The sequence below is a fragment of the Chenopodium quinoa genome, unplaced genomic scaffold, assembly GCF_001683475.1.
Source record: "Chenopodium quinoa cultivar QQ74 unplaced genomic scaffold, ASM168347v1, whole genome shotgun sequence".
Taxonomy (NCBI): Eukaryota; Viridiplantae; Streptophyta; class Magnoliopsida; order Caryophyllales; family Amaranthaceae; genus Chenopodium; species Chenopodium quinoa.
Window position 1 is genome coordinate 3,409,243 of NW_018744593.1, and position 12,880 is coordinate 3,422,122.

A 12,880-nucleotide genomic window follows, 5' to 3' on the forward strand; every position below is an offset into this window, starting at 1 on the left:
GCACCAAGTGGGATCATCCAACCCTTGAAGGTACATCAGGTTGGTGAATGCCATCAGATGGTCTTCTGGGTTAGTAGTGCCGTCATAGGCGCCTACTAGTACATTTTTTACTTTGGCCGGCTGAGCGGCTTCAGTAATTTCCTTGGAGAAGGCCGACGGCTGTTCACCAACTCTAAGCAACCGTAGCTGCCAGTCCATAGGTTGGACGTTTTTTGCTGCAGGTCCACCAAATGGAGGTGGCTGCATAAAATACTGTTGTTGCGGCACACATGGTAAGTTTGGTACCGCCTGGGCACTATGAAAGCCGGACTGACGGGAGGTGCCGCCTGACTGACTCTCATGGTACGACTGAGTATGCCTCATCGAGGCATTTCGCAAACTGTCTTGAAAATTTGAAGTAGAAGCCGACTCTGACAATCGGTCACTCTTCTTCTGCTCTAGCAGTAGCCGAGCATCTGTGAACGTTTGCTTTGACCCGTCCGCCTGAATATGACGAACCGGTTTCCTATTTCCCGTAGGATAACGGAATTTTGTGAAATCAAGAGCAGGTGGCTCCCGCTTCTTGGATTTAGGATGAGGAGTCGCCTCTCGCCCTTGAACTGGCTTCCTCTTCAGTGAAGTGGAAGGTTTTTTGGCCGACTGCTCTTTGACTGAAGCAGGCGGCTTTTTGTTGATCAACTCTTGAATCTCTCCCTTGAAGTCCCTCATGAAGGTCATGAGTTCGTTCCTTGTGATGGGAGCAGACCCATCAGTCGGCAGTTGCCGAGCAGGCGGTGCGCCTGCTGGCTCGCTTCCTGTTTGAAGATGCTCCCGTTCCCTCCTTTCGGTATGACGGGTACGTCGGGCCCTTAGGGTCCCGTCTGGAGCTGTATGAGTTTCCACTTCAAATTCACTTTCGGTGTCATGGTCCGACTGAACTTGAGGGTCGTTTAGGGGACGCCTCTCTTCAGGAGTCGGTACAGACTTGGATGCCATCTCTGAAGTACTCTCCCCACAGACGGCGCCAAATGTTTCGGGGTTTTCTGATGTCCTGCGGGAGAGTTACAATTCCGAGACTGGAACCGGACGCCTGTACCTGCAAAATAACGGAGACTCCTGAGAGCTCCGCCTCCAACGGTCAAGTTAGTACCTGATTAAGGAGTAATTAATACGGAAATTAAAGTAATAAGACCTCTCTAGGTGAGAGTGTTTAATGTTGGTAATCTGCTTTGTTAGCGAGATTAGCCGGTTATTAGTGTTCCGTAATGTTTCTGTTCTTCTCTGTTCTTCAGGTGAGATTAATTGCCTCTCAATTGCTTGATGTTCTCTTGATTTCTTGATTGCTTAATTAATGAGGATTAATTAAGTATTTATAGTCTTGAGAAGCGTGCCACTCTCTAGGTTTAGGGTAAACCTAGGGCTGACCGGGCCTCTAGACAGGATTGGGCCTTGTTGGCCGGTTTTCCCATTTGGCATGGGTGGACACGTGGCGTGCCTCGATTGGTCCGTAGAGGACGTATCTGTGATTGACACGTGGCAGGCTCCTATTGGCCTACGTGAAGGACACGTGGCGGAACCTGGTTGGTCCACTTGTCAGACGGTGATTGGTGGATAAAAATCCCCTAATCAGGTACTAAAATTCAATTACCCCCATATTCGAGGTACTAAAATTCAAATTTTCCTACTAATAACTAGAATACTAAATAACTCAATTAATCTAAAGAAAGTGATGAATCAATGAACTAAAACATCCAAGATCAAGCATTACCACGAATATAATCAATGCACTAATAAATCTACCCCCGATAACAAATCAACTGACAAGAGGAAAAGCATTCCTTAGACAATACCAAAGGTCTCTTCCGAGTTATCAATGGCTTCCCAAATCAACTATCTAGCCTATTTCCGTGGAATCAAGCAAATAAGAGACATTAAACACAATACTTAACTTCCTAATCATCCAATCATCTACTTCCGTGATGAACTTCAAACCCTTAAATGAAATACCCAAATCCCGTTAATACCTAACTTCCGTTGCGATAAGAACAAAGGGATGATAACAATACTAATTATTCCTAATCTAGCATTGGCATAAACACAATCAATTAAGCATGTCAATTAGGATTATTATTGGAGAATTTAAAGATTCAATTCATGTATCAACATATTCGGGTTTCGCAAGATCCCGGATTACAGATCTACTCACACTTACTAACGAAAACAAAAACAAGATTCAATGAAGAAAACATAATTAATAAGCAATAAAAAGTAAAGGAAAGAGAGTAGATGAATACTAATTACTTCAATTGAAAAAGCTCGAATTGTTGATGAACAATAATGCAAAATTAAAGAGTAGAAATCCAACTATGTAGAGAGAGAAAAATTAGGGTTTAATGAAGTTCTAATACTAGGGAAAATAAAAGTTGTCCTCTAATTATGATTATAATGGGTATTTATACCCCTAAGAAAGATAAAATCCAAAAATAATTAAAAACGCGTCTTCGAAGCTGTGCCCGGTCTGCCCGGGCGAAGGATGCCCTGTCGGGCACACGGGGTAAGTCCAAATTTTGAAGTTTTCTTCTTCCGCTCGATCTGCCAGGGCTTTGCATGCCCGGTCGGGCGCGCGTAACAACGTCAAAATATAGCTTTGCACTGCATGACCTCACCGCCCGGTCTTCCCGGGCTTTGCATGCCCGGTCGGGCATACGGGATTTTTGATGATTCTTCATAGTTAACTTATTCTTTCTTCGCCCTGGCAGCCAGGGCATGGGGTGCCCGGTAGGGCATTGGGGAATTTCCTCTTTCACTTAACAACCTCTTATTTGGCCATCCAAAACAAGTCCGAAACATCCAAGAAATCTTCGTTTTCCTGTGAAGCTCATTCAATTAGATTGAACACACTAAAGAAGAGATTGTTAGCGAGAAATAACTCCGTAGAGCTCAAAACCATGCAAAATACGCTGTGAAACCGGGATAAAACATGGTATAAAACACATATATCAAATTCCCCCAAGGGTAAATTCGACAAATATGTATCAAAGTCAATCAATCAAATCCACCCAACTACCAATCTTCCCTAACAATTGTCAAATAGAGCAAACCACAAGAGCATATAGAATTCAAGACTAGTGCTCACACACTCAACTCTCATTTATACTCGACCCCTCTCCAACCACCCCTTTATATGTGAACAATGCCCTCCCAACTCACGCACTCGTGTGTTTAAAAGACATACACTCAACCTAATAGTCGACTCGGAATATATCAAATCATTCTTCGCATTGATAGACAACTACTTTCACATCCATACAACTCCATGCAAAAAAGTCGGAAGGTATTTAAAGCTTGTAACGTAAGGTTAGGGTAAAAGGTAGGAAACATTTGGGAAAATGTGAGAATAAAGCCATGCTTAAGGGAGCCAAATTATAATAGAACCAAGCACTAGTAGAAAAAATGACAAAGGCACCCCACCTTTGGCACCGGTTTTTGGAAACCGGTGGTTAAAAAAATGGGCGGGATTGGAAAACAAGCTTTTGGCACCGGTTCCAGCCAAACCGGTGGCAAATCATCTTTTTGGCACCGGTTCAAACCGGCGCCAAATAAAAAAATATTTATTTTAAAAAAAAAGGGGAGAAAGGGATTTGGCACCGGTTCGGTTCGAACCGGTGCTAAATCTATTGTAAAATATATAAAAAAAAAACCAGATATACTCTTTCTTTCTCTTGCTTTCATTTCCTCGATCTTTCTTCCTCTCTCATTATCTGATCTGCCTCTCTCTCTCCTCCATTGAAGCATACTCGAATTTCTCCATTGAAGGGGCTTCTGAGCTTTCTCTAAGCACTTTCCTCAAACTCCTTCTCTCTCCTTCGATCTCCTTCTCCATAACCGCCACTTTCCTTTTCCTTTCTTCTCTCTTTCTACAATATTGGTGGTTAGGGTTTCTGGGTTCGTCTATCTTGAATTAAATCGATGTTCGTGCGTCTTCAACAACAACAAATTTGAATCAATTTCGAACCAAAAATCAGAAATTCGAGGTTAGGGTTTCTGGGTTATTTAGCTTTACATTATATTTTGGTCTTTTGGTCCAATTCATTTTGAGTTTTTTTGGTGTTTTTTGTTGTTTGAGTTATTTCAGTTCAAAACCCTAGTGATTTTGGTGTTGTTTGTATGTTTGGTGTTTTTTATCGGATCTGCTCAGATCTTTGTCGTGATTGAGCTTTTTAGTTGATCTGGACTTTGATTGATGTGATTTGTTATAGATTTGATTGGAAATTTTGTATAATTATGTCGATATAATTGAGTTTGGTTGATTCACTAGAAATATGCGATTTTTAGGGTTGCTAATTATGCTTGGTTATTGATTTTGATTAGTAGTTAAGTTGAGTTGGTGGAATTATTGGAATTTGCGAATTGGAAGTAGTTTAGTTTAAGTGATACTGAATTATGATCTGTAAATTCAGTGAAATTAGGACGAACTCTACCTTTGTTTGAGGTGAAACTGAAATGAGTTGGTGCAATTCATATGAACTTAAGTTGATACTTTTGATTCTTAATTTTGTAAAACTAAGAAATTTTGTTGGATTCTATAAGTTTGGAGTGAAGCTGAGTTTTTATGCTATTTATTGGGATTTGCAGCTTCCAAGTGTAGAAATAGGTTCACAGTTCATTATTTTCACTCATGTAACGATGGAATCAGACAAGTACATTTGTGTGAGAGAGACCTCGCCTTAGAACAGCGTTGTTATTATTGACATGAACATGCCTAATCAACCTTTGAGGCGTCCCATCACGGCTGATTCTGTTTTGATGAACCCTAACTCGAGAATTCTTTCTCTTAAAGGTAGGATTACATTTCTCATGCTCTCTTTTTTCTTAGAGGAACCCTCTTACACATTGCCATAGTACAGGTAATTAGAATTACATTCATACTACTCGCAACCACTTATTTGGTGAATTATTGGATATATAAATGTAATGTAGCTCACTACTCATTGTTTGATTTGATCCTCAGGTTGCTCTTCCTCAAGGAATCGTACCATTTGTCTTCGCTAAGGAGTACAATGTCCATCCCGATATCCTCAGCACAGCGTACTAATTCTCTCCCTCCTATCCTCAAATCATAATCATGTGTGATCGTGTTACATTTTTTGGCCTAAAACAACATATAGTTGTCATTCATGGTAGCAGCATGAGCTCTCTTTTATATAGCTTAATTTCTTATTTTGCCTTTGACCTTATGTTGTGTTGAAATAAGGGCTTTCCAGTTGATTATAATTTGATATTCATAAAAGGGCCAATGAGGTCGGATAAGGGTCAATGGGTTTTAATGAGTTCAGGCTTCAAAAGAGAAATTCAATTGAAAATTAAATATGATAATGTTTTTATATTGTTTTGTGCCTTAAATTTGGGTTGCTTGGGTGTTTGTTAAGTTATCATAGTTTCAAACATATTAATCTAGGCTAGCATTGTTTAAATTTCTGCATCATTGTATGAGTTACACGAAATGACTGACTAGAAGCCTTTGTTGTCCAATTATACGCTGTATCATGATTGCATAACTACATGAAAATATGATATCTTTATTGTTAATCAACAAGAAGAATGTATATAGTCTGCATTAAGGTATTTTGGGAGTTCTGTTTTTTGACCCACCATCATTTATACCAAACAAAAAACTGTTTACTCTCTTCGTTGATTTATGTTTGTCCTAGTTTCTTTTTGCATAGTTTAAATGCAACATTGTAATTTAAATATCTTTCAAAGTTCTTGTGAAATTGCATTTTTGAATAATAGAAATAAAGACGAATCTAACAAGATTCCATATGGTTATATTTTGAGGTACTGAAAAACCGTTGAAGTGTTAGATTCCATTTCCATTGGAATCTCTCAAAAAATTCCAAATGAGAAAACTGAGGGAGTACATTTTCCCAGTAATAAATAAAATCAAACTTTGATAACAAAAACAATCAGGTTTTAAGTGTCAAATTTTTATTGCAATTTTTTTGCTTTATTCTTACTGCAGTGCTGCTATATCTTGAGACCATGACAGTTGATCAACATATTATCTTCACTGTTCTACCCTTTATAGTAGCTTTGCCTATGTCATAGACATAGGTATTTGGTATTTGTTATGACTTTTGATGGAAATGTTGTAGAGTTTATTTATTTTTATTTTACTAAGAGCTTTTTATTGAAGGAGTTCCAGATCAGTTGTAGACTTGTAGCCTCATCAAACATCATATCGTGCTTGAATTAAAGTATGATTTTCATTGCTGTGAAACTTGCTTTAATATTGACTCTCTTCCTGACCCCCTGTAAATGTAGAATTAATGTGGTTTGTGGCTATTTTGTTGCTTGATAGATATTCCATTTATTATTTGGCTGGTAACAGTTTACTGGTATTTTTTCAGATATATGTACCAACCAACCCGCGTGGTGCTGAGATGTTACCTCCAGGAATTGTAGTAGGAGAAAGTGATTTTTTTCTTCGAATATTGTGGGGTGAACCGAGTGAGGTACACTTCTATTGACCCAACCAATACTTATTTTAGTGCTGTTGATTGTTTCTGTTCAAGTATCGGATTGATACTCCTTCAATTATGATGCTGAAACATTGCACAAGTTCATAATAAAGGAACCTTGCTAAATTTCCATATATTTCCCATTGAATCAAATTTCTCTATCTGAGGGCAAAGCTGCAGAAAACCTTGAGACAGAAAAGCTACTAAAATTTAAATAAGTTGATTTAACTTCTCAGGATCCCAAATTTTTTTCAAATAGTTCTCAACTCTCATAGTCTATTATCTACTTTTTTTTTGCATTAATGACCTAGTCTCATTGATGTAATGTATACTTTATCTATTGGAAAAAAGGCAGACTGTTGGTTTGAAGGATTTTCTTGCAATTTCTGTGTACACTTTTCACTCAAATTTCTGTGTGCATACAAACTTATGCATTAGGAATTGTTGTTATGTCTTAGTTTGATAACCTCCCCCAACCCTTTTCTCTTTTTTTGAGATATGTTGATTGATTTTGAAGAAAATATTGAAACTACCCTTTCCTTTCCCCTCTTTTTTGCTCAAAAATCTTCTTTTTTTTCATTACCGTATCACTTTTACCTGCAGGATTTGAAAAAGAAGCCAAAATACTTGGTAACTTTCACTGTTGGATTAGCTCAGAGGGACAACATTAATAGTGGCTATTTTCTACAAGCAAAAACCATGTTATTAATGTCTTGTCCTCCCCATATACAATATGTGTGTGTGTGTGTCTATGTGTGTGTGTGTGTGTGTGTGTGTGTTTAGCAGCTTTGACAGGTAAAACAACAGCAACAGCCAGCACCAGGCAGGCACAGCACCACCAGACAACAGCTAACAACTAGCAGATAGCCAACAGGCTTTGCAAAACCAGTTCAGCAACCAAACAGCAGCATCACAGCAGCTGAAAGAGCAGGCAACAAAATTAGCAGCCTGAACCAGCACACACCAGCTAGAGCCTAAGCAGCTAGAAACAGAAAGCAGTAGCCAGCAACAGCTAAACACACCCTGCAAACAAAAACCAGCAACCAGACACAAAGCAAGCAACACAGGCAATAGAAAACAGCAGCTTACAAAAGGAAAGTTGACCTGGCTGTTAAATCAAGGGCTCTACTTCTCCAGACCTTGATTCTGTATTTTTTTTTCTTCAGTTTTTTAAAGTGTAATATTACAATTTATCAAAGAAAATATATGTGTTTTATGTATATTATGATTATATATAAGTATTTGGTACAATTTAAGTGAAAAAATGCAAAAAAAATTTATTATTTTTTTGGGCATTTTTGGTACCGGTTTTGGAAAAGAACTGGTGCTAAAAGTTTTTTTTAAAATTTTTTTAGGGACTTTTGGCACCGGTTCTAAGTCAAAACCACTACCTATTGTATTGAAAAAAAAGCGCCATGGGTAATTGGCACCGGTTAACCGGTGCCAAAGAGTGTATTTAGCACCGGTTAACCGGTGCCAAATATTTAAATAGCCACCGGTTTTGAACCGGTGCCAAATCTTCAGAGATTTGGCATCCCTCAAATACCCAGCGGTTCAAAACCGGTGCCCATAGGGTGGTTTGAACCGGTGCCTATTTATGTTTTTCGCCTAGTGAAGGTCAAAAATAAATAATGACCAATCATCTCCAACACAACTCAGCACTACAAAAATTCACCAAACAACCAATCCAATAATATCACATATTTTCAACTCTTACGATAAATCACTCATAAAAATAAACATTATAGAATTAGAGTGAATCAAACAAACTTTGAACATTTTTTCTTTCCCAATCTTTCCTTGAAACTAATTTTTCTCTTTCTTTTCTTTTGAGCAACCTTCATTAGAACACTTGAACACTGGAATAATTTTTTCTCTTTTTTTTTTCCTTTTTATCTCACATTGGAAAATTTTCAACTTTTGAACACCTTTTCAATTTTTTTCAATCCACAAAATAAGAACAAACAAATTACTTCTCAAATCCACCTAAGTTGTGTAAATTATGTGCACACTACAACTCCCTCACCTCACTCACTATTAGCTCCCCCAAGCTAAGATTGGGACTAGTAACCAATGGGGCTTAAATAGGCTTGTAATGTGGCTAAATAAACAATAAAAGGGCACAAGCAACAACATGGGTAGCAAGAAGGGAACAAATGTATCTAGTATCGTCTGAAGGCCACCTAAAGGAACAAATGCCTTTGTCCTCTTCAATGTGCATGATAATGAATCATACAAACATTACTCAAAGTTATAAACCAATACTCAACTTCATTAACATACCAGGAACTAACACACATTCCTTACCAAAATCAACTAGTCAAGCACTATATTCACAAGTAGTTGGGAAAAATTGACGCATATTAAGGTTTCAAAGCAATTAAATATCAAATCATGACCAACTAATCCACAAAATTTATCATCAATAACCAAGAATAAAAACAATTTTGAAAAAAATTTCATCAAGGGGCACAGGGAAGCATAAAAACTAACCTATAAAGCAAATAATAATTAAAAAAAAACTAGTCTAAACACACCAAAAGAAAGAAAATAATAATAATAAATAAATAAAAAGAGAGAGGGTGAAAGATATACCATGCGTACACGAGAACCTCCCCCCAAGCTAAATTAGACGATGTCCCCATTGTCTTAAAGGGAAGCTAGTAGTTAAGGTGACTACTCCTCATCATCATCACCACATCAATGTCACCAAAGCCTCGAGGATTGCAATGCATCTTGATAACTTTCTATTTGATATGATTTTAGGGTGTTTTTGAACCTAGTTTACTTGATAAATTTGTGTTTTGGTTCACTTTTACTCTATTATTATGCAATTTTTGTGTATCCTATGCTTCATGGGTTGTTAGTGTTTTTGTTGAGATTCTAGGTCCAAAGACGACCAAATGAAGCCCATGGATACTAAACCGAGGTTAGAAGCAAGAAGATGGTAGAAAGAAGCCAAGGAAAGGAGCAGTATAGAAAAAAAGATGAAGAAAAGGGCTTAGAAGAGCCTGCACGGCCGTGCCAAGTCTTGCACGTCCGTGTAGGAGTGCTCCAGCAACATAAGAGCTTCTGCCTTGCCCTGCACGCTCGTGCAAGATACCTAGCACGTTCGTGCAGATATCTGCACGACCGTGTAGGAATGCTCCAGCAAGTAAGAACCTTCTGTCAAGGCCTGCACGGTCGTGCTTAAGTTGGTACGTCCGTGCAGAAGAGGCTGCACGTCCGTGTCTTAATTGGCACGCCCGTGCATGATTTCCAGCCCAAACAGTAGCTCTGCCATGCCCTGCACGGCCGTGCATAAGGCATCACGTCCGTGCCGACCTACAGTTGACCTTGATTCTTGTTTTCTCCGTCCTTTTTATTTGGGGGTCTTATAAATACCCCCTTTGAGCTCATTTATACGAATAATAAATGTTTTTAGAGCTTTCTCTTAGTTTTGCAATCCTAGAACATTAAATTCTCAAATCATTAGTTAGATTCTAATTATTAGCTTGGAAATATTCAACTTCAATCATTGTAGAATACAAGTTCCACCATTGTTGCTCACTTTGAAGCTTCATAGTAACTATTTCTTACTATTCTCTTCCTTTCCTCTCTACTTTGTTGTTAATTACTTGCTTAATGCTTGCATGCTTAGATTTTTAATTAGCTTAATCCTTAGTTTGAACTTGTTCATGAATTGCTTGAAATCTTTAATTGCTTTAATCTCCATGGATTGTGAGTAGTCTAATTTCTAGGGTTTGGGTAAAACCCTCAATGTAGTCACTAATTACTTGTTGCATGTAATAATTGGGTAATTATTGGTTGTTAATTAGTTGAGCTTAAGTGGTTTAATTGCTTAGTTCTTGTATGTGGCCATTGCTAGAACTATTTATCGCTTTCTCAACGAAGGATTGAGAGATGAACTTTAGTTAGCTCCCTTATGCTTAATTGACTTGAAATGCCATGAGAATAGAAATTTCCGGTCAAGGGAATGTTTATGTCATCGTGATTATGCTTTAACACTTGTTTTATGCTTTGTAACCACGAGAGTAGGATGTATTCATGATTCAAGTAATCCCTCTAGCTTGAGAGAGTAGTTGGGTGCCTTAGATGATTTCCCCTAATTTATCCCCTTAATTTACCTTGATTGTTGCATGCTAATCATGATTTGTGATGAAGTTGAGTGGTATAACCCGAGTCTTAGATTCCTCTAAATATTGTTAATCTCCTCTTAGCTTTAGTTGAATCGAACTAGTAGAAATTACTCAAGACCAAACCAATTTCGACTTCATTTAGCTTATTTAAACGGTAGTACTCGGTGGTTGATTCAACGCCTCTCTTGGGTTCGACCCTTTCTTACCCTTGCTATTAGTTAGTGAGACCAAGATAGGAATTTATATTTTGGTAGGCTCGATGACGGCCTATCACATCTCTCTGGAACAAATTTGAACAAGAATGAAACAGAGTGTTAGTGGGAAAAAGATAAAAATTGAGTCATGTGCACTATTCTGATCATAACTTTTGATGTATAAATGATAATTTAGTGATTCTAATTGCATTGGAAAGTAGACTTGAAAAGGCTTTCTAACGATAGGTCGCGCAAAAATTCGATAAGTAACAAGAAAGTTATGGCATTTTGAAGTTGAGCAGTTTCGCTGATCCGTATGCGCGCCCGATCGGGCTAAGCTCTGCCCGATCGAGCCCGAATGCAATCCAGATTTCTTCTCCCTTTAAATCAGCCTTCTTAGATCAAAAACCTACACTAATAGAAACTCCAATAGCATAAGATACACTCTCCTTACCTCTCTAAGAACCAAAAAAAAAAAAAATGAAAACACACAAAAATTAGAAAAGACTAAAATAAAAAACAATAAAATACGGGTAGCCTCCCGCAAAGCGCTTGTTTAAGGTCTTAAGCTTTACCTTCTTTATTAGCTCAACCTGGGTCACCACACAAAGAAGAAACTCCGCAATGTTGCCCATGAAAATATCCCCCTCCAAATGACTCCTTCATTTTATATTTGACATGCTTTGTATCCTAACTTACTTTCATGTAGCTAAACACATCCTTTGGTGGAATATTGTCCTCTTTTCTCACAAGATTTTTGTCAAATACACACTTAACAACCAAATGGTTAGTAGCATCATTTCTTAAACAAGTACCACCATCAAATATAAAATTATGTTCATTAAAGAGCTTAAACACTACTTATTTATCATGGGTCCTAATGGTCACTTGTCTTTTAGAAACATCTATTAGAGCTTGACTTGTGGCAAGGAATGGACGACCAAATATAATCGGGATCTTATGGTCTTCTTTCATATCCATAACAACAAAATCAACAGGAAAAACAAGTTCACCAACCTTAACTAATACATCTTCAACCACACGAGTCCAGCAGTCCTATCAGCCATTTGAAGAGAAATAGGGGAAGGTTTAAGTTTTTGCAAACCTAATTTTTCATATAATGAATAAGGCATTAAATTAACACTAGCACCTAAATCACACAAAACCCTATCAAATACATATTTCGTTTATCATACAGGGAATAGTAAAACTACCAGGATCATGCAGCTTAGGTGGTAGGCTATCACGTAAAAGAGTAGAGCATTTCTCATTTACTACTTCCTTATCATCATGTTGATCTTTAATTTCCTTCACAAATTTTGCAAATTGAGGCATTTGAATTAAAAGATCAGAAAAAGGAATGGAACATATACCTTCTTAAGAGTCTCGCAATATTTCCCAAATGTTTATCGAGCATGGCTTTTGACAACCTTTGCGGGAAGGGCATTGGTTCCTCATAGGCCGGTGGAGCAACATATTTGGGACTTTTTTCATCCTCACACTTTTCATCTTTTCTTGACTCTACACTGCACACTTTCTCATCTATTTTCCTCGAAAATAATTCATCTCTTCTCAAGAAAACTGCATTGCATTGTTCCTTTTGGACTTTTGCTTGATCATGAAGAGTTGATAAATGACTCACTTGTTGTGAAAGTTGAGAAAGGTGAGTTTCTATCCTCTTATTTTGAGCAAAAAGCATTTGAATCGAACTTTCAAAGTGTTCATTTTGTTTTGCTTGTAGCTCAAATTGCTTTGTCATAAGCTCTTGCTGTCGAAGTTGGGAAGTAGTGAAAGTCTCCATAATGGAATCAAGATCGTATTTTGAAGTTTGTGGTGGCAGTTTTTGATTCATGGGTTGGTGATTAAATGATGCCCTTACTTGAAAGGTAGGTGGTGGTGACGGAGAATTCAATTGAGCTTGAGTGTTCTTATAAGAGAAGTTCGGATGATTTCTCCACCCTTCATTGTATGTGTTTGAATGAGGATCATACGGCCTTTTAGGTGCCGTAGTAGAGAAGGCATTTGCTTACTCGATTGACATTTCGTC

At 37.9% G+C, this 12,880-nt stretch overlaps 1 protein-coding gene and 1 long non-coding RNA gene across 2 annotated transcripts; one reads left to right on the top strand and one right to left on the bottom strand.

Moving 5' to 3' along the window:
- Window positions 1-3,828: 3,828 nt before the first annotated feature.
- LOC110699678 lies at window positions 3,829-7,693 on the top strand. Its single transcript, XR_002506963.1, has 5 exons — window positions 3,829-4,013; window positions 4,615-4,819; window positions 4,991-5,067; window positions 6,390-6,494; window positions 7,104-7,693. It is a non-coding gene; the product is annotated as an uncharacterized LOC110699678 (long non-coding RNA).
- A 3,541-nt stretch (window positions 7,694-11,234) lies between these two features.
- Window positions 11,235-12,634, bottom strand: LOC110699818. The gene is made up of 4 exons (XM_021877331.1): window positions 12,207-12,634; window positions 11,863-12,000; window positions 11,533-11,635; window positions 11,235-11,291 (listed from the first exon to the last, which is right to left on the bottom strand). The coding sequence occupies exons 1-4, from the start codon at window positions 12,632-12,634 to the stop codon at window positions 11,235-11,237; spliced, it is 726 nt and encodes a 241-aa protein (XP_021733023.1).
- Window positions 12,635-12,880: the final 246 nt, after the last annotated feature.